This window comes from Bos taurus, chromosome 25, assembly GCF_002263795.3.
Source record: "Bos taurus isolate L1 Dominette 01449 registration number 42190680 breed Hereford chromosome 25, ARS-UCD2.0, whole genome shotgun sequence".
Lineage (NCBI taxonomy): Eukaryota > Metazoa > Chordata > Mammalia > Artiodactyla > Bovidae > Bos > Bos taurus.
This window is the reverse complement of record NC_037352.1, coordinates 6,580,013-6,604,580: the sequence shown is the minus strand read 5'-3', so window position 1 is coordinate 6,604,580 and position 24,568 is coordinate 6,580,013. Positions and strand designations below refer to the sequence as shown.

The 24,568-nt window shown below is 42.6% G+C and overlaps 1 protein-coding gene across 19 annotated transcripts in view; it reads right to left on the bottom strand.

Annotated features, from left to right (window-relative positions):
* The window catches only part of RBFOX1 (RNA binding fox-1 homolog 1), a 2,433,924-nt gene that overhangs the window by 35,776 nt on the left and 2,373,580 nt on the right, over positions 1-24,568 (bottom strand). For 13 of the 19 annotated variants that reach the window (XM_024984898.2, XM_024984900.2, XM_024984901.2 and 10 more), the window contains 2 exons: positions 20,554-20,593; positions 8,968-9,032 (listed from right to left, as the gene is read on the bottom strand). In XM_024984898.2, coding sequence (XP_024840666.1) covers positions 8,968-9,032; positions 20,554-20,593 — 105 coding nt within the window. Of the gene's footprint in view, positions 1-8,967; positions 9,033-14,297; positions 14,341-20,553; positions 20,594-24,568 lie in introns of all 19 variants that reach the window. The other 6 variants (XM_059881313.1, XM_059881315.1, XM_059881316.1 and 3 more) reach the window with 1 other exon arrangement.

Here is a 24,568-nt window from a genome sequence, read left to right as displayed (position 1 = left end):
GTGCCCTCCTCGTCCTTTGATAGTCCTAGGGGAAGCCTGTGGTCCTAGCGTCGTTACTGACAGGGCGTCCCTTGTCTGATGCGTTATCCCGTCTTAAACAATCACTTAAGTGGCCTATTTAAAATGATCCATCTTAAATGATCATTACACGGCTGCCCTCACTAAACTGCTTCCCTGATCAGATCATTTGTTCCAATGTGGTACTACCACCTGACAGACAGGAGTCAACTGCTGAAAAATTAACTTCAAAAGAGGAACCTACATGGTGCAAAGATTTAAAAAGTGGCAGGAAATGTCACCTAAGACTGCTCACTTTAAGAAAACCTGATTTATCAAAATCTGAACTTTTGAGGACTGATCAATTAAAGGACCTATGTAGCCCCTGAATACATGGTTTTCCATTAAAAAAAGAAAGAAAGAAACAAAGGAAAACAAACAAATTATTCCAGAACTCAGTGGATTCAAAAGGATTAGATTTGCACAGAATCCTACCTAGTCTATTTAAAAGTCATGTCTACAGCATAATCAGCTGCGTAGATTTGATGCTTACCTTCCTTAAACTTTGGCTCTGGAATGGGTTAAAGAAAACAGATTCAAACCCTCAGATTCAAATTCTCAGATTAAAACGCTCAGATTCAAATGCTCAGATTCAAACTCTCAGATTCAGGTGGAACTAAAATAACCTAGATAGTCTTGGTTTCCTCCAAGCTCACTCTTGCTCTCCAGATTTAAAACTCTTAGTGGATAATGTTGTTGCTGCTGCTAAGTCATTTCAGTCGTGTTCAACTCTGTGCAACCCCATAGACGGCAGCCCACCAGGCTCCCCCGTCCCTGGGATTCTCCAGGCAAGAACACTGGAGTGGTTTGCCATTTCCTTCTCCAATGCATGAAAGTGAAAAGTGAAAGTGAAGTTGCTTAGTCGTGTCTGACTCCTAGCGACCCCATGGACTGCAGCCCACCAGGCCCCTCTGTCCATGGGATTTTCCAGGCAAGAGTACTGGATGGGGTGCCATTACCTTCTCCAAGTGGATAATGTTACGGGAATATAAAATAAAATATGAATAATTGGAATTGAGGATTATGGAAATAAGAACATGAAAATAAAAACGAGAACATTTTATATAGTCCCCTTGATGTGCTGAATATTTCATAGGCAGTATCTTGAAACTTCCGAACCACTCTGTGAGGTGGAATCAATAAACCCATCACACATGATGTGATGGAAGACCGAGAAATGACTCCTCAAGGTTGCTCTACTAAGATGCTCAGAGCCTGGGGACTAAGGGCATAGACTTCACTCTCAAGCTGAACTGAGCTTCTTCTTCATCCTTCCCCAGTCTTGACTTCCCCATCTGTGAAATGGAGGTGGCAACATCAATTTAATAGGGTTGGTATGCCAAGTCCATGACTGTCTTTATAAAGCACCTTGAACAGTGCCAATCATAGAGCAAGGGCTCCATACATAGCCACTGTTGCTATCACTGTTATTATCATAATTATTATAATTATCACAGAGAGGTGATCTGAATCAAAGTTTGCCCAGCTACTATATTAAACTTCAAGAAGTCTTAGGAAACAGTAAGAGTACCAAAGTCCTCTGTTTCCACCTAATGAACATTTTCACAGGAGCATTTTCATATATATGGCAAATTTTATTGATAAATTTTTTTTTGATCTGGCTTGTGTATCTTGGAAAATGAAATTTACAGACAGTACCTGTTTCCTTCTAGTTACCCTAAAGCTGTCTAGATTAATCAGCTTCACTTTCTCTTCCTGAGGGGACCCTGAGTCACTGGGGGGAAAAAACGAACCAGTTAAGAAAGTAAACTTTAAACCAAAAAGAAGGACAAGAATATAAATAAAAAATAAGAATAGATTATATACACTACTATGTATGAATGCATATTTTCAACCCAGTGTTCTAATTGAAAGCTGTACGTGCTATTCTGGGCACTGCAGTAAAAACGATATAAATACAGACATTAGTGACTCATTCCTATTACAAGTTCACAGAGCAACTTTTTCTTTTTTAAATTGCAGGACCCAGAAGAGCTCATCAGGATGAGTGAAAGTGTCGGTCACTCAGTCGGGTCTGACTCTGTGCGACCCCATGAACTGTAGCCCACCAGGTTCCTCAGTCCCTGGAATTCTCCAGGCAAGAAGACTGGAGTGGGTTTGCCATTCCTTTCTTCAAGGAATCTTCCCGACCCAGGGATCAAATCCAGGTCTCCTGCATGGCAGGCAGATTCTTTACAGTCTGAGCCACCGGGAAAGTCCAATGGATGAGTGAGAACAGTGGAAAAGATTAAAAGCTAAAACCAAGAACAACTTCAACAGAGCACTATCAATAAAAGATACAGAGGAGTAACCACTGCTTGCTGCTACGCTTTAACTCAACATGTTGGGATGTGTTTTGACTCCGGGTCCTGGTCTTATTTGTGGCTCTATCCTCTCTGGACACCCATGAACTAAGCCCTCAGGTCCTCGTCCATCTGAGAATTCCACTGTTGGCGTCACCAAGTTTTACAACACCCTCACTCTATTTTTCCACCAGTGGATTTCTCAAAAAGGATTGAAAATGTAAATAAAATATAATATGGAGTCTATCATAGAGTTGCCAACTTTTGCTTTGCTGAGGAAGAACATTCAAAACAAAACTGGATAAAAAAGGAGAAAGCAAAGCTGTTGTCATCCTTTCATACAAGAAAAGCTATTTTCACAGCATATGGGAAAGAAGCCTGGTTAAAGTCTGGCCATTCTCCGGACAAGAGAGTTGGTCACCATATTACACGGTCCATGGTTTTCTCCTGTCCTGGAAAACTAGTAAATATGTCATCAGAAGCAGTCACCTGGTCTTGAACTGGCCATGGGAGAGAGTATTAAGTCACTTCAGTCGTGTCCGACTCCTTGCGATCCTATGCCAGGCTCCTCTGTCCATGGGATTCTCCAGGCAAGAATACTGGAATGGGTTGCCGTTTCCTTCTCCAGCGTTTCTTCCTGACCCAAGGATTGAACCCATGTCTCTCACATCTCCTGCACTAGCAGGAGGGTCCTTTACCTCTAGCACCACCTGGGAAACCCAGAGGAGATAGTGCTTCACACAAAGCACGAGTCCAAGGTCCTGAAATCCCTCATCGCACACATCACAGAGAATGGGTGCTTTTTAACCAGAAACAGTTTCAACCTTGATCTAACTCTGTTCACACAAGAGGAACAGGGAAAACTAGGAAACCTCCCTCCTATCTCTGCTTTTGCATGGTCTACCCTCGTTCAGGAATCCACAGGATCCAGAGATGAAGCTTTCAACAGAAAGAGTAAAACTGTGAAGTCCCTAAAGTATTACAATATTTAAAAATTAACCCTTCTACCAAAAAAAATTTGAAGGGTAAATTAAATTTTTCATTTCACGGTGCTCGTATATATGCTTTGTAGCCTGGCAACCCCTTAGTTTTTAGCCTATATGATTTGATAAATACTCCACAAAAAATGGTATATCATTTTAAATGCAATTATTAGCCTTATTTTAATGACATTTCTCTATTATTTAATCTAAATCCAGGAAGGAAAACATTCTAAAATAGTAGTGAGTACCCACACGAACGGAAATCAACTCAAACCCCTTTAGTTTTTCAGTTTAGATCAAACTAAGGCTATACATAAGAATTTAGTTCTATGTCCTGGCATGAAGCTTATTATGAGAGCATAGAGAGATAGTCTTTTCCTATCTGTCCATACTTCCTTCCTTCTTGCTTTCTTTCCTTTTTTCTTCCCTCTTTCTCTCTTCTCTTTTTCTTTCCATTCATCTACCTAACCACTTATGTACCTATCATCTATCTACCTTTCCATCCATCCATCCATCCATCCACCTACTCATCTATGTATGTAGGTACCTATCTATCTCTGTGCTGTGCTGTGCTACGTCATTTCAGTCGTGTCCAACTCTTTGTGACCCCATGGACTGTAGTCCGCCAGGCTCCTTTGTCCATGGGGATTCTCCAGGCCAAAATACTGGAGTGGGTAGCCATTCCCTCCTCCAAGAGATCTTCCCAACCCAAGGATCGAACCCAGATCTCCCGCATTGTAGGCAGATTCTTTACCATCTGAGCCACCAAGGAAGCCCACGAATACTGGAGTGGGTAGCCTATCCCTTCTCCAGCAGCTCTTTCCAACCCAGATATCAAACCAGGGTCTCCTGCATTGCAGGCAGATTCTTTACCAACTGAGCTATCAGGGAAGCCCCTATCTATCTCTACCACCATATAATTTTAAATAGGTGATCTATAGATCAACCGCTCCATGACCCCAAAGACATGACTACTTATTGCTATTGAGTTTTAAGAAAGGCTATTAATCTATTTCTCTCTGACATAGAACCTATTATTTATAGGTTATGAGTATCACATTTAAAAGATGTTCTAGCATGGGGCTCATGACTGGCACAACTTGGCATATCCTGACCTCCTTGTATTAAGATTTATTTATCTAGACACGCATATAAGTCCTCCATGAGGTCCTAAGGCAGAAGTGTGTGTATGTGTTGTGTATACATATATTTTTCACATGTATATGTGAGCAATATATATATACAACATACATATATGTATATGTATGAATAGGCAGAGAGCAAGATTATTGATATTGATATTATGGCATTTTAATTGGGCTTCTATTAAGCTGTGATTAGTCAGTTGCTCAGTCCAACTGAGACACTCATGACCAACTCTGTGACCCCATGGATTGTAGCCCACCAGGCTCCTCTCCATGGGATTTTTTCCAGGCAAGAATACTGGAGTAGGTTGCCATTTCCTCCTCCAGGGGATCTTCCTGACCCAGGGATCGAACCTGTGCCTCCTGAATTACAGTCAGATTCCTTACCACTGAGTCATTGGGGAAGCTCCTCTATTAAGCTGAGCTATATGAAATTGCCAATATTCTACCATTTGGGGCCCACAAAAATAGCGGTTTCATATGGTAGAGTCTAATGTTGCTGAAAAACTTAAAGGTCTCAAAAAAACAAAAAAAAAAAGGTAGAAAATAAAACAACAAACAGAAGCCTGTTGCTTGCTGTCTCTTTCGCTCAGTCTAGAGGCACCTGTATGGCTGGGACTACTGCTGTAGGTCAAAAGCTGCTAACTTTTAAGGATCTTTATGGAAATGCAAGTGTCCATGAAAACAGTGGCCCAGGGTAACTAGCAGGGCACCTGGGTCGTCATGAAGTCTCGGAGCAAATGCCTCTACTAGTTTCTCCTCTAGCTGGTCTGAATTGAGTTCCCTTCTGCCCTAATGTGGAGGGCTGTTTCCATGCACTGTGTGTTAGGGGATGTTAGGATGTTCGGCAAGCAGGGCAAGCATGACGGATGTCTGCCTTTTTGGCGTGGTAACATTGTCATCAAAGCTGTGTACACATCAGACACGTTTACCCAAATACCTGTAGAGTGATTCATCGAAAAGGAAATCGTCCCCTCTCCCTCCCTGCCTCCCAGTTTGGCTGCTCAAAGATGCAACAAGGACCAGGTGAGAAGACACAAAGAAACCGAAAGCCAGTCAATCAAGAGAAGCCTGCCCCCAGGCTTCATTCAAGCAAGCCATTCATCGAGCTAATGTGGTGATGGACCTGTCCAATCCAGAACATACCACAAACACATCAGCAACACCAAGTAACATGCAATGACCAGATGATCATCGGCCCCACTGCCATGCTTTGATCGGTTCAAGCTCAGAAAACCATCTCCCTTGAGAGTCCAGATAGTTGGCTTTCCACAAATCAAAGTGAGATTAGAAGATTTGAGGTGAAGTCAAAGGCTTACCAAATCTTTCCTGAATGCCCAAGAAAGACATCTGCCTATTGCCACTCAATTTGTCAATGAGCCTGCAAAATTACCTAGTCTAGTCAGGTCTTTTTCTTTGGGGGGAAATCACTGCCCACACCAGATGGTCTTCCTTCCGGAGGTCGGCATTCAAGAAACTCTCAGGGTACTCCGAGATAATCATGGTGTGATCATTTAACCGAGAAGCTGATGGGCAGGGAGTTAACGAGGTGGCCATCAACGAACTTCTGGCCAGTCCTGAGGTTACTGGAGTTCAAGATTTTCCAAAAGACCCCTGAATCTTTAATTTGATGAGGGCTTAATTTGTGCTGATAAAAGGTAAAATTCTACCAACTGGGGACATCAAACTTCTTTCCCTTTCAAGATGTTTGAGAAGTGAATCTCATGATTAGAAAGCTTGTTGTGGTTTCTCCTTGGATCAGGTTGACAGCCAGTGAGTGTGACCCAACAGTCTCTGTTCCTTCTGATTTTATTTCCTATTTTGAAGGCATTTCTTTGGATTAAGAAGCTTTTCTCTTTGTCATCCTGCCTGTCTTGTAGAAAGTAGGTACTAAGAGTCTCTCCCTACTGATATTATCCTGTGATGGAGTAAAAATAAGTGATTACACAACTTCCCTGAGATAACTCTAGATTCTTGCCATCTCTAACTGACTGGAAAGCTCTTCTGATAATTTCACATTTTCCCCTAAACATGTGTCTTCTCTTGAAGGGTCTTCCTCCTCTTTACCTGCTTACTAACAATAAACGGAAGTACCACCGTTTCATAGATACATTTTACAAATCAAACCAGAAACATAATCTTTAAGATTGTTTTCTGGTAATTTTATCTATGTGTGCATTTCTCTCGATGCAATATTTCCATAAGTAGCAAGTGAAAGAGGACTAGTAATCAATTTCCACAGCAACCAAAAAGACCTAATGTGCAAATTTCTTTAATGAACAGCAAGAGGCCAATTATATGGACAAGAGTAGGTTTAGTTGGTCTCTTCAACTGAAACTATTACACCAAAGTGGGAATTGCAGAGTTAGTCAAGATTTACCAAACCAAGAATGAGGGCAATTTTTCAGTAGGACAGGTTGCCAGTGAGAAATCTTAATAATATTAAAATAACAGATTTCATACATATATTTGCATATATGGTGCCCCCAAGAGTAGCAAAATTTTAACTTATTTTGTAAGGCAAATGCAAATGGAGATGGCCAGATCCTCAAGTAATTCTATCTAAGAATAGTACTAAACACTGTTGGTTTTTTTTCAAATGTCTATTTTGGTCATATTAAAGAAAGTAATTTAAATTATATTTTTGTAATTAACCTTTTTTCCAGCTTGGGGATAGATGCACTTATACCAAGCAGCAAGATTAAAAAAAAAAATCAAAGACATAAATCTGTTTAAGATTCTTATAATTATGCAGCAGGCTAAAGTTACTATGATTATAATTATATACAAAGTGGGTGTTGGAGAATTTAGCATCGAGAGATATTTTCATAAAAATAATTAAGGGTTGTAGATGAACCACATTACAATTGACACTCTGTGAATATGCAGTGTGCAGAATTTAATAGAATTAAGCCTTTTCATTTGTAGAATGATCTTGAGAATTTCAAGACTGTCATCATTTTTATTAGCTCTTTTGACCCTCTCAATTTCCCTAATTTAGTGTCAAAGTGTATTGAAGATAGCAACTTTCATAAAACATATTTTGCATCCTAGCAACGGATGATTGGGTAACTGGATAATTTAAGTATTTAGAACTGTGTGCTGACAATTGTTTGGGTTTCTCTGGAAGCTCCCTCCAGACTTGAGAGCTCTCGATGGCTGTTTATAAGAATAATAGGAAGTTATAGGAATAATACCTGCATACAATCAGATAACAGATCTCAACTCTGTCTTGCCAAAGAGCTATTTGATCATGAGTTTTTATGCCTGGGGTTTTCAAAGTGTGACATTGAGGGTTCAGGAATTTCTTTTGCTTTCGTATACCTCCGAAGAAGTCTGTAGTTACAAAGAACTAAGGATACATCTTGTGAGAAATGGAATGGAACTGCAGAGAAAGCATACCACAGCAAACTAAGAGAGGAACTGAGTCACAAGAGATCCGAGGGGAGACCCAGAGTCTGCCAACACTCCCCATTCACGAGTCCAAGACACCGCCTGCTTACCTGTCGAACCCAGCATGCCTCAGCCACACATGCAAACTGTTACCATTACTGTTTTATTCATGAAACATAGTTTTAAATTAAAGGAGTCATTACCCAAAATAAGCACCCTCCATGACATTTGTGCATGCAGAGCATCTGAACATTCACATTTATGTCCTCTGAAAACAGAGCCAACAATTTGCATTCAATATGGAAACGCACACTTTCTTTTTTTTTCCAAAGCACTTATACGAAAATAGCTGTGGCTTGCCATTTCAGAAACCGAGTCATCTGTTAAGCCTGGGTAATGGGTAATAGAGCTCCTCCAACCCCCAGCCCTCACCCCCCCGCCATCCAGTCCTGACTTCTGCGTTTCTTAAACCTACTTCAGTCCCTTCCGCTGCCAGTCTTCACATGTGGTGTGCATTACAAATAAATGTTGGCTTATGTTCACAGGCACAGGGTCTGGGCATTGCCAAAAAGAAAGACTCTCCTGATGAATGCCAGACACACTGCCCATATTCCTTCAGGCAGGATCTTAAAAGGCAATAAAGGAGAATGGTTTCCTGAATGTACAAAGGTGTAAAGAAGGGAACTGAGGTGTTGAAAATTGAGGTAAACCCTGTGGGATCCTCTCTTGGCTTTTGTCCTATGAGTTACATGAATCCAGGATTTTACAGAGAAGACCAGGAGAAGGTTGTACAAGGGGTGTATTTTGTGCATGCAGGGCGTGCTGTCAGAGGAACTGTCAGAGGAAAAGTAACTTTGCACGGACCCACCGTCTTTGTGTCTTAGCAGAGAGGGCGAGCGATCAGAGCGAGCTAGGCGTCACTGCGTCCTGGCGGCCCCGTGCTGACCTTCACCGTGAGACCTAACTTTTGGGGCACTGCCTTCCCCAGCAGTCATGCATTTGCACCGAGACCACACGAGAGGCTCGCCTCCCACCAGCTAAGTTCATTTCCAGGTAATAGTCAAGCGTGAGAAGGAAAGCCCTTACCTGTCACTGTAGGCAGCGGCAGTGGCAGGGGTGGGCTGGGCGTAGCGGTATGCAGCATAACCACCCTAAAACACAAGGAGAAAGCAGGCTTAGGAACTCAGAGGGGGCTGACTCAGGGTGCCTGATGGTGAGACCCCAGCAGAACAGCAGTGACCCACATCTAGCGAACTCAAGTGGAGGTTAATGAAAGCTTAGTACCAAAACACGCGAGAAAGATGTGGGGTGGACTACCAGCCCCAGCTGGATGTTAAAGATTAGCAGTTGTAAGCAGGAACCCAGAGACCCTCTGAAGGAGATGTACCTACATGTTAATTAATGGTAATCATTTTGGGGTGCAGAGGATTATGGGAGATTATTTAAATGCTTTTTCTACTTTGCTGAACTTTCCAGATTTTCCAAAGTGAGTATGCTTTACCTTGGTTTATCAGTTATCAACTTACATCTTATTCAAACCATCTTTGATTACGTCCTTAAAAATCCAATACAGGTCAAGCTAATGCCCTGCTATCTTTGATATTTATTAATGTTAATGTCTTTGATATTTACTTACAAAAATAAGATAATCCTTTGATTGAAACTGTGTTAGGAGTCTCTTGCATATGTAGTTGTTCAACCACTAAAGCAACGAAAGAAGATTGTCTCTAGCTTTTTAAATGTCACATAATGATTAAAAAAAAGGAATCTTGAGCATTGCTTAAAAATTCTATCTTTTCAGCTCAAGATATCACACTGGTTCAAATGGGGAATTTGTTTGTTGTGGAAAATATGATAAAGCCTTCCAATTTGTAAATGAAATCATTAGGAGAGAGAAAAAAATGGAGAAAAATAATTAACATTTAGTTGTATGTACCAGTAATTGCAATTGTTCAATTAAGCAGAGGACAAGCAAATGGGCATATTCGAAAGGAACTGTGTTCAGTGGAGCACTGATTATCAAACTGTGAAAATAACAGAACTCCTTGCTCAGCAGACCACAGTGATACATCAACCACTGTTGAATGATCTTAGTACAGTTAAAGGGATCCAGTCTCCACTGATAACACGGGGGCCATTCAGGTTCTAAATAGAATATATAGTCCTACGATCCTCTGGGAGAAGGGTTCTCACCCTTGCTGTGAAGCGGCAATTCAGGACACAACCATGTCAGAGGGCTTCTAATAGCAAAATAACTGAATGTTGGGGGGATTTAATGGTAGTATCTTGAGTAAAGCAGTTCATTATTCTTGGCTCCATATACAGCATAGAAGACAGATGAATGAGAAACCTGCAAGAAGCATCTATCAGAACAGTGATAGGTACAGTGGTCTCTGCAATTTATTTCTACTCTTTGCCAATCATAACCAACTTTCAAAGCAAATTTTCTATCACTTACGTGGGCATTCCAAAAAGCTAGTTTCTCCTTAATCAAGCTCCTTCTTTGGATCACTCTGGAGAAGACACCTCCAAGACATTCTGACAGATAATCACGCATAATTTGGAGCCAGTATTTTTACTTTTTTAAAAGTCTCCCTTGAAAAACAATGTGAAAGTTAAAAAAAAAAAAAAAAGAGGTCTTAGCCAGAAACCACCTGGTGTTCCAAACACCATGTTCTCTAATTAGGACGGAGAAACTCATTAAATGTGCCGAGGAGCTGGGAAACCAAAGCATTTGTCACAGGGAGCACCGAGCTCCAGGTACAGACTGATGGGCTGAGGGGAAATCGGCTCACCCGATTTCTGGAGCCAGTCTTTTCATCAGCTTGCCCATCTCCTCGCCTTTCATCAGGCATCCGCAGAAACACAGGTGTGCACGCACGCACGTGTACTGAACTTAATGAGGTAGGGAGGGGCTGGCACTGACTTCCTGATGGCTCAGAGGCATTAGCTGCCACCAGCTGAAAACTCTGAGTGGAGAATGTGAGCATGCGCGTGCGCGTGCGCGTGTGTGTGTGTGTGTGTGTGTGTGTGTGTGTGTGTGTGTGTGTGTGTGTGTGTGTGTGTGTGTTTTCTGTCACTCTCAGACTGAAAAACAAAAGTTACTGTAAAGCGCATTGCATCAAGGGCCATGTCAATCAATCACGATGTGCCGACTGTAAATTTGGTTCCCGGAAAGACTTATAGCAACATCCTACTTGCAAAATCTCTTTGAATTCTGGAGGACTCCCTCAACTTCTGCAATGGTTTCTGTCAATGGAAGTAGGTAGCAATTTTGATAAGTGGGGAGAACTATGGCAGTGCAAACAGAATATACCTAAAATGAACCTCACTGACTGCGATGGTTTAGTCACTAAGTCCTGTCCGACTCTTTTTGACCCCATGGACTGACTGTAGCTCACCAGGCTTCTCTGTTCATGGGATCTTCCAGGCAAGAATACTGGAGTGAATTGCCATTTCCTTCTCCAGGGGATCTTCGCAACCCAGGGATCAAAAAGCCTGGGTCTACCTGCATTGCAGGTGGATTCTTTCCTGACCCAGCCAGCAGCAGCCCCTCACTGACCACTAGGTTGGCGCTTATTGCATTGGTATAAAATGGAGGAGTGTACACCTGGGATCCTTCTGAACAACTGAGGGGCTTGTCTATGAAGCTTTGGGAAGGATCCATTCTCTATTTGCACATGTATTAACCATTTAGAGAAAACAAGTATGGGCTTCCATGTAAGACAGGCACAAGAGGTCAAAGTCCTGACATATATCTTTGCTATTTGAGTATGTTTACAAGTATTCCTGATTCATGAGTCAAGGTCATAGTTTGGTAAAGTCTGTGGAACCGGTGGAGAGATTTTGACCTTGGTCAGTGATCTCCTAGGTGTCCAGAAGACTTGATGATGAACACAAATGTTCTATACTGGCACTGTCCAACATGGTAGCCACTTGTCCTAAATGTCTACAGAAATCTTGAAATGCGGGGGCTACAACAAATGGCTTTTTAAATTTATTTAATGTTGAATTCATTTGAATTAAAATGTAAGCCACCACATGGAGCTGGTGGCTACAGTACTGGACAGCCCAGGTCCAAGTGATCCCTGGAATTTGTAGTAATTGGACAGAGAAAAAGGGGTAGATGGCTTGACGCCTCTGCTCCTATATACTGCATCATCTTCCTTTGCGATTCTTCTTCGGCATGGAATCCATTTAAGGGGAAAACCAGAGTTGCATACTGACTTGGTGCATGCATGCACACACTGTAAAATGATTAAAAAAATTACAAATTGCTTTAATTTGCCTTTCTAACAGGTGATTTTAATCAATTTTATTGCCCATATTTTGCAGCTTGCCGAGTATAACCAAAGCTTCAGCAAGGTTCTGGGGTAATGTTTGAAAAAGAAGTGCTCACTTTCATTTGTGGTCATCAAAACACAGTCTACCTTAAAACTGATCCTTCCAGACCTTAGGACAAAAACAAAAATGCGTCCTTGACAGATTTTTCCCACCACCAAAGTAAAGGTGAAAAAGAAAGAAAAGGAATGACAAGCACACAATAGTTCTATGCTCCCTACTCACAAAATATAATTTCACATGCTGGGCATCAAAATAGACATGTGATCTTATAGAAAATGTGTATTTTAAATGGTCATTATGGATTTCCCCCTCCCACCCCTGCCCCCACCACCAGAGGCAACCATCAAAGATATTGATTCACAGGCTTGGGAATACTTCCTTTGTTAGCAAGACCTCTGGAGGTCCACGGGGGGAAGTTATCAATTATGTACTTTAACGATGCTCCAATGAAACATTTTCAAAACTGTGCTTGGTGGGATCTTCATCAAGGGAAAGGCAAGGTTTCATGACCACATAGGTTTGGGAGATGCTGAGTTAAATGAAATGAAACTGGTTACTCATTTGTGGAACTTTGTAAAGCAGTATTAATGAGCTCTGTGGATCTCCACTGCATCACCAAGTGGTTTGATGATGGAAATCACATTTTTAACTTGAGAGCATACTTTTGGAAAAAAAAGTTCAAATATCCAAATGGCAAACTGCTGAGGAAGTGAGATGAAATTTTTGTACATCTGTGGGGACACGGGACTTCCTCCTTTCTGAGAATATTCAAGGATCTCACTTTGTCTAAAACAGGTGGATTAATGATATACGTAAAATTTATTCACTCTAATGACACTTGCTGCTGCTGCTGCTGCTGCATCGCTTCAGTCATGTCCGACTCTGTGTGACCCCATAGACGGCAGCCCACCAGGCTCCCCTGTCCCTGGGATTCTCCAGGCAAGAACACTGGAGTGGGTTGCCATTTCCTTCTCCAATGCATGAAAGTGAAAAGTGAAAGTGAAGTCACTCAGTCGTGTCCAACTCTTTGCGACTCCATGGACTGCAGCCCACCAGGCTCCTCCATCCATGGGATTTTCCAGGCAAGAGTACTGGAGTGGGGCCATCGCCTTCTCCGCTAATGACACTTACAAGAGCATTATTTGCAAACTATAAAATCCTTCATATAAATCACTACTCTTTAACTTATCTGCATAATACATACAGCTGTTTTTGAAGTCCAGCTTTTCTTAAAAGGTGAAAATAAAAGCTTATCTCAGAAATTTTAATTATTTGGTTCTCTCCTTAGTCCAAATACCCATTTGTTTCATATTAGATTTCTTATTAAAACTTGATTAATCTCACTGGAAAAAAAATGTACTTTCTTAATTGACTTAATACTGAACAAAAGGGACAATCTCAGGTTAAAGGGAAACCTGTGTAATAAAATTCCCACTTATCATTTTAGTTTTACATTCTTCTTTCATTTTATTTGACAGTTTTTGTGTTGGTTATAGACAAAATTTGGAACTTAGCCAGCTACATGCCAATGCAGGTGTTGGTTTTTGCTTCCCTCAAGTTTGAACAAGTTTGTTCATTTGGGGTTGTTTCATCAGTGAGAAATAGGTTTGAGAGTTATGGCAGAAAATGTGAAATAAATTTATAAGAAGCTACAGTGTATACTGATCCTTGATGCTGAATTATAAAAGGGTTTTGGTTTAACCATCCCCGTTGACTCCAGGAAATTACTAAAATTTTTTTCAGACAATTGGTTCAATGAAAGCCTTGGATTTTTTTTCACTGAGTTTATGTTCACTGAAGCCAGATACATTTTAAGCCAAGAAAGAAACAGCCAAGCCCAATCTCAATTCTGATACACACATAATCTAGCAAAGAGGGGGAAAAAAGATTTCAAGATGAGTGTCTCTCTTCTAGAAGAATTGATATCAAAACTGGAAAATTCAGTTCAGTCTTCCCTCCTTCTATGTTAGAGAATGTCTCCCCTCCCTCCCCAGAATTGTCTTGTTAGTAGGATTTCACAGCAAACCCACAATCAATAGTGATGAGTTTTTCCACCAGCCAGGATTTCATACCTGCAGCAATTTATTGCCATACACAGGCTCTTGATACACTACTCTATAAGGAAACAGAAATGTAATGTTTTCAATGCAAAAATGAAATAAATAAAGAAAATGCATAAGTCAGACAGAAATTCCAGAGCACTTCATTTCCAAGTTTGCTTCTCTTTTGTCACTAAGACCTAGCATGACCCATTAAACCAAAATAAGGACCAAGGAATGCCGAACATTTTTGAGCCACGAATCTCTGTAACTGAGAGTATCAAGCAGATGGGGGTGGGGATCAAACCACCCTCATTGCATTTGTGTTATAATCTGCGTGTATTTTTAAAGAAGGAAAAAGGATACTTTCATGGCTTTTTTCCCTTCCAAGCATATTGCATGCGTGCTAAGTCGCTTCAGTCGTGTCCAACTCTTTGCGACCCCATGGACCACAGCCCACCAGGCTCCTCTGTCCATGGGATTCTCCAGGCAAGAATATTGGAGGGGGGTGCCATTTCCAAGAGATCAAATTAACTTGCTCTCTCATTTCTCTCTTTATCTCATGGTTGGATTTCTTGGGCACACCTGAGGATTTAACTTTGACGCCAAATGATGGAGGCAGTTAAAATGACAGTAACTGTATCAACACCTTTTAAAAAAATACCTTATAATTTTATTTGTCAATTATACTTCAGTAAAGCTATAATGTAAAACAAACAAACATGACCTATGGTGACTACAAATTATTCTTTTTTTCTTTTTAATGCCTTTATTTTTTTCTTAATTTAATTTCAAATAATAATAGAGCAAATGTACTTCAGGAAACAATGAATCAGATCAAAGCTACTAAAGCTAATTTTAACATATGTGACTGGAAACATTACCTGTGTGCATGTGTGTGTGTGTGTTTGTGTGAGAGCATGGGGGCGTGAGTACGCAGGGGTCTGGAAAAGCTTCTTTGAAGATGGATGTCATTAACCCACCATCACTTCATTCAGGTCCAAATACTCACAAGGTCTCAGCAGAACCCTTGGACAGACTGGGGAGCAGTTTGGGATGTGCCAGTGATTCGTGAATGAGGCTGATTTTTTCCCGTGAGTGGTTCTAGTTGGAAGTGAAGTGTTCCAGTTCCAAGGCAGACATCAAGGTGATTGAACAGTTTAACAGATGTAGGGACCTGCCTGATAAAGGCGTGTGTGTGTGTGTATACATATAGTGTGTATATTTTAAGGAACTTCTTTGTGGTCAAGTGGTTAAAATTCTGCACTTCCAATGCAGGGAGCATGGGTTCAATCCCTGGTCAGGGAGGTGTGGTGGGGGGAAATATATGTGCATGAGTGTGTGTGTGTGTGTGTGTGTGTGTGTGTGTGTGTGTGCAGCTTTCCTGGTAGCTCAGCGGTAAAGAATCCACCTGCCAAGCATGAGACCCAGGTTCGATCCCTGGGTCAGAAAGATTGCCTAGAGAAGGAAATGGCAACCCACTCCAGTATTCTTGCTTGGAAAATTCTATGGACAGAGGAGCCTGGTAAGCTACAGACCATGGGATTGCAAAGAATCGGACATGACTGAGCAACTAAACAAACAACAATGAAGACTATGGGATTGGTTAGCCCATCCCTTCTCCAGGAGTTCTTCCTGACCCAGGAATCGAACCAGGGAAGCTCCTAGTTCTACTGAGCCTTCCCTTTTAATTTAGAATTCTACGTCTGAGGAACTATGCCTATAGAAGTTCCCCCATCTCTCTCTGTCATTTGAATATTTCAAGTACAGATATTATTCCCTGTGACCGGTCCAGCTTACACGCTCTCCATTATCCTCTCACTTCTCACCCTCCTCCTTGCCTGTCTTTCACCACATTCTCAAGTTTGCTCAGTGGAGGCAATGATGTCTTTCTGTTGGCCTAGGGCATAAGGGTTGAACTTTGCAATTTGATCCATTTCATGGGCTCAAACCACAGTGTCAGTGAAGATGTCTGGGCAAAAGATTTCATCTCTTTTCTGAAAGAAAATGTCTCCTCCTCTGGGGAAAAAACAATGGAGGTGATGGGTAATAAGACTGCTCCTTGATTAGGACCAGGACACAGATGGTAAAGAATTTGCCTGCAATGCATGAGATCCAAGTTTTATCCCCAAGTCAGAAAGATCCCTTGGAGGAGGGCATGGCAACCCACTCTAGTATTCTTGCCTGGAGAATCCCATGGACAGAGGAGCCTGGTGAGCTACAGTCCATGGGGTTGCAAAAAATCAGACAGGACTGAGCAACTAACACACTTGATAGAACCCTGTGCACAGAGAGTGAGGTGATGTGGAGTGTGAATATCATGTTTCTTACACAGGAGACACTTAACTTCCGGATGAGCTGTTGCCTTGCCACCTGGTGACTGACCAGAACCCCCAAGCTGGCCCACACAGAAAGCAAAGTCTCAGGAATAAACACTTGGGGGTTTTATCTGGAGAATTTCCATTTTCCATGTTCCAAAAACTACTGACACCTCTGTCCTGAGCTCAAACATCACTGAAATGAGGTTGCCTCTTGAAGATCCATGGATGGCAGAGTGACATGAATTCAGAAATAATGTATAGAAGTCACGGTGTCACCCAGAACCTCTTTATAATGGGATCTAGGCATGATACAAAAGTGCCCTGGAATCTTATCCAGACATATTTGCTAGATAGCCTCACAGTTGCATTAAGTGTAAGAAAGCTTTGTTGTGGTTGTAGCCCACCAGGCTCCTCTGTCCATGAGATCCTCCAGGCAAGAATACTGGAGTGGGTTGCCATTTCCTGACCCAGGGAACTAACCCACGTCTCCTGCATTGGCAAACGGATTCTTTACCACTGAGTCACCAGAGAAGTCCTGTTAGGAAGCTTAGGGCTTTTTCAATAAAAGGGAGTAAGGTTAATATTTATATTCTGTATCATCTCTCTCCCTTTTTCCTATCCTTTCTTTCCTTTCTCCTAGTGCTCAGAACTCTGTTATCTTACTCTAGTTTCTACTGAGAGCTTGTCGGGTCTTTTTTTTATATCTAGTTCTATTATCATGTCCTTTCCTCCATTTTCAATAGTTATCTTTTGATCTAATTCCATATTCTTTGCTATCTCCCTGAGTGGGTGAAGACACATGTCCTGGCTAAGTTTGGTTCAGCAACCCTTATTTTCAGCTCCTCGATCAAGGTTGGCCTTATGAGATCTCTAGCTTCACCCTTCAATCTAATGGATTGCTTTGCAAGTCCAAGGATTGTGGTTCTTCAACTTTCAAACAGTTGATCCTATCCATGTGTTGCCTCTCCTATTATTTCTATATTTCTTCATTAACCTAGTCTACTTTTTCTTCTTTTTCTATTAAAGTATGGTTGATTTGGGCTTCCCTGGTGGCTCAGTGGTAAAGAATCTGCCTGCAGTGCAGCAGACACAGGTTAGATCTCTGAGTCGGGAACATCCCCTGGAGGAGGGCATGGTAACCCACTCTAGTATTCTTGCCTGGAAAATCCCATAGACAGAGAAGCCTGATGGGTACAGTCCATAGGGTCACAAAGAGTTGGACATGAGGGCTGAGCAACTGAGCACAGCACAGAGCTGATTTACAATTCTGTTCCATGGCCTGCTTTTTAATTCAAAGGAGTTTATGGAAATATGTGCCACTTAGCAATGACTGAATGTGTAGGTTTGATAGGCTAGTTATGGAAGCTCAATTGCTACCTTTTCAAATAAGTGTGTGTGTGTGTGTGTGTGTTATGCCCCAGGTAGAAGAGACCCAGGTACTGACCTCTGTGACCCTCCTTGCTGACTTAGAAGACCTCTCTGTCCTCTGGTGAGTAGCCATATGCACTGGGTCAGAGCAGGGCAGGCAGCCTTTTTCCTGCAGAGCTGGGCTTCCCAGCAAGATGATTTTTCTTTGCACTCAGCCCAAAGGAGCATCCCTGGTTTTTAACCTTCGTTTCTGGCTCACAGCATCTTATAACACATCCACTGCCTCCAGGTCCGTCAGGGTATCTATGATCATCACTGTCTTTTTCTCTCTCTCTCTCCTCAATCCTCTCTTCCCTGCAAAGTTTAAGAGGAGCTATTTCTACAGAGGAGGTTCTGACTTACTAGTTACAGGGATCCGTGCAGGTCTTTCAAATGCTATTTGCTTTGGCAGGGCTGGGAGATGCCTGAGGGCTCCACCATGATGTGGGAGGGATGGGGACCTTGGGCAACAAAGAGGAGCATGTGCTGGAGAAAGTGGGGTGTGTACAAAAGGTCAGTGGTCCTGGTTCCCATGCTGTTGTCTGGGTTGCTCTGATCTACTGTCAAGACAGAACTATCTGATAGGAAGAAGTGGAGAGCAGACTCCCATTATCTCCCTTAAAAGTAACTGAAGCCAGAAGCTTACAACTCTGCCCAGTAAAATGAAAAAAGAAACAACTGATTTAGACCCAGTAGAGGTGACCAGTTTGTCTAAGACATGTCCCAGATCCCCTAAGGATGGCCCTAGACCTACTCACTGCGCATTATTTTTAATGAGATTGAACGAGCCAGCCACAAACTTCCTTTAAATAAAAATAGAACCTTGTGTGTCTTTTTATGAACCTCTTTAGTCATCATTTCTTTTTTTTTAAAAAGGGAGCAGGGAGGACATTTCCAGTTATTTGAACATAGCTGTATCTCAAAGGAGATGTAGCTGTATCTCAAGGGCTTGTTGCTGCTGTTTAGTCGCTAAGTCATGTTCGATTCTTTGCAACCCCTTGGACTGTAGCCCACCAGGCTCCTCCATCTGTGGAATTTCCCAGGCAAGAACAATGGAGAGGGTTGCCATTTCCTTTTCCAGGGGATCTTCTTGACGTGGGGATCAAACCCGTGTCTACTGAACTGGAGGCAGATTCTTTACTGTCTGAGCCACCAGGGAAGCACCGACAAAGTCCTTACTTCCTCCATATGCATGCTCCATCCAGAAGCTACCCTAGGGGAAGGGGATAGATTGATGTTTGTGATCAGTGGATATCTGAGGATATGGAGGAGGGCCAGACTCTTTAGCCCCTGCCTGTTTCTCTATTTAAAATGGTACAAACTCAAAGCTTGGAAAAAGAGGACTTGAGAAGGAGTGGATGGAGGTAGACCCACAAAAAGGAAACTGGTTGTTCCCTGGGTGAATAAAAGACAGGTAGGTTGTTCTTTCATTTTATTAAGGGAAAAAAAAAAAAAAAACCTAACCCACAGATTATAATAAATATACTTAATATAATAATAATAAAACCCAAGTTTATCATTGATGGAGATTAATACTCTGGCTCAAAATTGTAATTATTTGAAATTCAAAGGGAAGAAAATTAAATAACTAGCATCTTTCCTATTTTCTAGTAAATTGCCTCAATTTGATCAGGAATATGGCTATATTTTTCTTTGTTATCTAGTCTATAAAACAACAAATACGATTCCACTGAATTTATCTGAGGTCACTCATAATGAAAATAATGATGTGATTTAGAAGATATCCCCCATTTCTTTTAAGTTGTGTTTATTCCAAGTCATTTTCATAACACTGATGCTAATATCATACCATCAGTGAATAACTACCTCTAGATCAAGTTAGATAAATTTAATTATGGCCCCATAATGAGAAACATCCTCCTTTTCTCTAGAAGTGAGAAGCTTAATAAAGTGGTACCATTTAACAAACAATCCTAAATAGGCCTAATAATTCTAAGTCAGGTAACTGTTTTGGGGAAATAGAGGGAAATCAGGGGTTGAAAAACATAAGAGTTGAATGCTCAAATGGATCTATATCTTGTTAGGAGATGTTTCTTATTAAAACCATCAATGTGGGGAAAGAAAGAGAGAAACAGGGACTTGAGGGGAATCTTTCTAGGGCTGTCGTGATAAATAATTCAATGTATACAAGAAAACATTAAAAACATTAGCCATGAAAATATCTTTTCACCCTCTACAGCTGGTAACTACAGCTGTCATCTTAAATATTAGACTGAAAACACAGAGACCCCAATTGGGCATTTGGGAGAGAATTTCTTTTCACAGCAAAGTCTTTAATTGGACACGGGGAAAAAAGTCAGTATTTTATTTATTTTGAATAAATACAACTCTTTTATTCTGAAATGAATCAAGGAGTTCATTCCACTCACTCAATAGCACGATGGCTACCGTGAGCAGAAGGCCGTCTGTCCTCCGAGACTTTGACTCTTTCCCACGGGAAGCGGAAATAGGTGACACCCAGCTGAGAAATCGCAGCAAACTTGTAAAAAGAATGACTCCGGTGAGAAACAAGGGTGGCATGCATGTTAATGGATACTTACATAAATGTCTGCACCATAAAATCCATCCTGGTAAACAACACTGCAAGGGTGCACACACAAAGAAAAACATTCATATTAGTGCGCTTCCCCATGCACACACACCAACCCCTGCACCGGCCAAGTTAGTCTGGTCACAAGGGCCAGCCGAGACGCAGGAACCGGGGATCGTTTCCACACTGGTTAAGGAGGCTGGAGACAACGGCAGTCTGTCAGACTGAGAAAAAATGAAGCTGGGGTTCGGTGGGGGCCCAGAATCAGGACACGGAGGCAATGCTGTGCTGGGTAGTGGACTTTCCAGAGGGGTGCAGATGCAGAGAGGATTCACGCATGTTTCAAGTGGCCCACGCCGATACGAGGATCGTATTTGCATTCAGCCAAACCCCTAGCTCCTTCCCAGAAAAACAAATCATCTGCTTAAAATATATGATTGATAAATATAGGGGTACGGATGTCACGCTTTCAATATGGATTACAGCTGAATGATCTCAGGGGAGCTGAGATCCAAAGGATTTCAGAGATTTTCTTCTATATTCTTTCACACTCTAGTATTTCATACTCTAATATTTGGTAATTCCATGTGCCCCTCTATTATGGGAAAGGGAGGGGATTATCTCTAGTTATATGGTCTGTGAACAGGTATACAGATGTGTGCAATGACACAGGTGGGCATTTGTGTATGTGTGTGACTCATGTACATGTATGCATGTATGCTTGCTCAGTGGCATAGTCGTGTCCAACTTGTGACCCCATGGACTGCAGCCCACCAGGCTCCTCTGTCCATGGGATTCTCCAGGCAAGAATACTGGAGTGGGTTGCCATTTCCTTCTCCAGAGAATCTTCCCGATCGAGGGATCGAACCCTAGTCTCCTGCATTGAAAGGTGGATTCTTTCACCATGGGGCCACCCAGGAAGCCCCCAGATTTTTGCGTATATGTATGTTTGTTAGTTTGTACATGTAAATGCACGTGTGTGCATATGTTTATGAATGTAGATAGTGTGCATATGATGCATGTAGTAATACGTGTTTGCACATCTGTGTGTCTGTGTACTCACATGTCACCAGTGTGTACATGCCTATGTCTGTGTGTAGATTCACATAAATTATATCCAGACTGAGCAGAACCGCACGTGATGGCTGAACGAGCCAAGCCTCACAGCGGCTCTCTGATCCCTGTCCACAGAGTCATGCCAGAGAGAAGGGACTTCACAGGAGGGGTAAATAAAAGATCCTGGACTTCTCCAGAAGTTTCATGGTTTACCTTGAGCGAAACAGCCAGAGAAAGAAGCTCTGTAACCCTGGGAAACCGACGTACAATTCCTAAGCATTGAAACGGGTTCAGTGAGGACCCCACATAGCCTGCACACCTCACAGGCTTTTGCCAAGATCCCAAGACGTCTCAAATATAAAAATGCGAGTTTCTAAAGGCATGTTTTCCAAATGGTAACTGTTGCTATTACAACCTTCCCATGGAGTTTACAGATGATTTATGATTCTGGCAAAGGACCCATATTCCCCACTGTGGAATGGAGCTGGGGTCCTAACTGAAAACATGATGTCGATTACCCAAGGATTTCAGCAGATTTCAGGAGCAGAGCAGACCCACAGGAAGGCTGAGCACACTGAGAGCCGAGGGAGGCACCGACAACACGCACATGCACACACACATATGGCAGCGACACTGCTTTGCTGGAGAACACCGCATGGGCTTCTCAGAGCTTTTCCGAGTTGAAGGGCTAAACCCCAAGTACCATCGTCTTTAAACAGGGTGCAGAGATTTCACACACTAAGGAGGCTGGTAGGCATGGCTTTCAGCTGTCTTCATTTGGATCGAAAAGGGCTCCTGTTCACAAGAGCCCTTGTCAAGCAGCATCAAACCCTAATCCCAGATACTGAGTGTGTGGCATCCTGAGCTAGGCTTTGATTTTGTTTTCAACACTTCCAACATAAAAGGATACTGTCTGCCAGGGGTCAGAAGGCAGGGCCGGCCTCTGCCAACAAGACTGCGCCCAGCGCTGATCATTCAGCCAGATCAGAGCAGCTCTGACTGCTCCTTCATGCTGGCACACCTTTTGCACATGCTGATCCTGGTGTTGGGACAGCCTCATCTCCCCATAACCTCCTCCAAAAGCACAGCACCATATGAGAGCCAAATTAGACGGGAAACACACGGGCCTCTGGATCACAGCCTCAGCAGTCAGCAGCTAGGGGCCCTGGAACTAATGATCTGAGCAACCTGAGCACCCCTTCTTTGGCTGCAAAATGGGGAAAGAGGTGAGTAACTGCCCATGTCAAGGGAGGATTATGCAGAGAAGGTGAAAGTGTCAGTCTCTCAGTAGTGTCTGACTCTTTGTGACCCCATGGACTATAGCCTGCCAGGCTCCTCCATCCAGGGAATTCTCCAGACAAGAATACTGGAGTAGGTTGCCATTCTCTTCTCCAGGGGATCTCCCTGACCCAGGGATTCAACTGGGTCTCTTGCATTGCAGGCAGACTCTTATACTGTTTGAGCTACCTGAGAAGCCCAAGGTATCTGCAGTCATAGCCCTAGTCAAGGATTACATTGCTATGAGCTTTATCCAGTGTCATCTCCCACCACCAAACGGATTTCTTCCTCCCTCCTGTGAACACCAGCATCACGTTTTCTGACCCTCTGATCCTCGCTTGGTCCAATAATTTTAAATATCAGTCAAATATGAAAGGCATTTGTGAATGGGGCTCATTTCACCCTGAAAGTTGTATCCAATAGCTTCCTCAACATTATATCTCACTTGATAGCTAACATATCACTTTCCACCCTGAAGAGGTAAATAAGTATCTGTTGAGTGACTACTGCCCATCAAGGGGGAGGGCTGGCCATTAGGAGGTGACAGAGGTGACCCAGAGCAATTCTAGGTAGAATCCTCTTCTAGTTATTCAACATCAGTGACTACTGTCAGAGGGGGAGGGGGAGGGAGATCAAATTAAAAAATTGGACCTTGGGAATACCCTGGAAGTCCAGTGGTTGCTGCTGGCTGCTGCTAAGTCACTTCAGTTGTTTCTGACTCTGTGCGACCCCATAGATGGCAGCCTACCAGGCTCCCCAGTCCCTGGGATTCTCCAGGCAAGAACACTGGAGTGGGTTGCCATTTCCTTCTCCAATGCATGAAAGTGAAAAGTGAAAGTGAAGTTGCTCGGTCGTGTCTGACTCCTAGCAACCCCATGGACTGCAGCCCACTAGGCCCCTCTGTTCATGGGATTTAAGACTCAGTATTTCCATTGCAGGAGGTATAGGTTCAGTCCCTCTCCAGGGAACTAAGATCTCCCAAACAAACACAACTCCTCACAGCTAGACTCTGACTTAGAAGCTCCAGTACAAGAGGCTAGATAGACAGTGATGTAAGAGTGAACAATATAATAATATTTAACCAAATATTAATATAGATTTGAGTATGGGAAGGGATGCATGCGTGCTCAGTGACTTCAGTCGTGTCCTACTCTTTGTGACCCTTTGAACTATAGCCTACCAGGTTCCTCTGTCCATGGGATTTTCACCCCTTTCCAGGGGATCTTCCCCACCCAGGGATCGAACTCAAGTCTCTTGTGTTTCCTCTACTGGCAGGTAGGTTCTTTACTGCTGAGCCATCTGGGAAGCCCTGTCTGTCCTTTAGGTCTGACCTAGTTATCATGACCCCACCGAGTCCTCAAAATACCCTTATGAGATGGATAATGCTATTATAGCCTCTTCTGACATCAGAAAAGTGAGACAGAGAGAGCTAGGTATTGACAAAACTGGGATTGTAGCCTGGCTGGTATTGTATTGGCTTCACAGCCCAAACTTTTAATTGCTATGGCAGGCAACAGTGGTCAGACTTCAGCCGGCATCAGCACCACCTCGAGGGCCCATCAAAACACAGATGGCTGGGCCCCACGCCCAGCCCAGAGGTTCTGAATCAACAGAGCTGGATGCAGAGGGAGGGGGAGGTTGGGTTTAAGGATTTGCATTTTTAACAAGTTCCAGGGGAAGCTGAGGCTGCT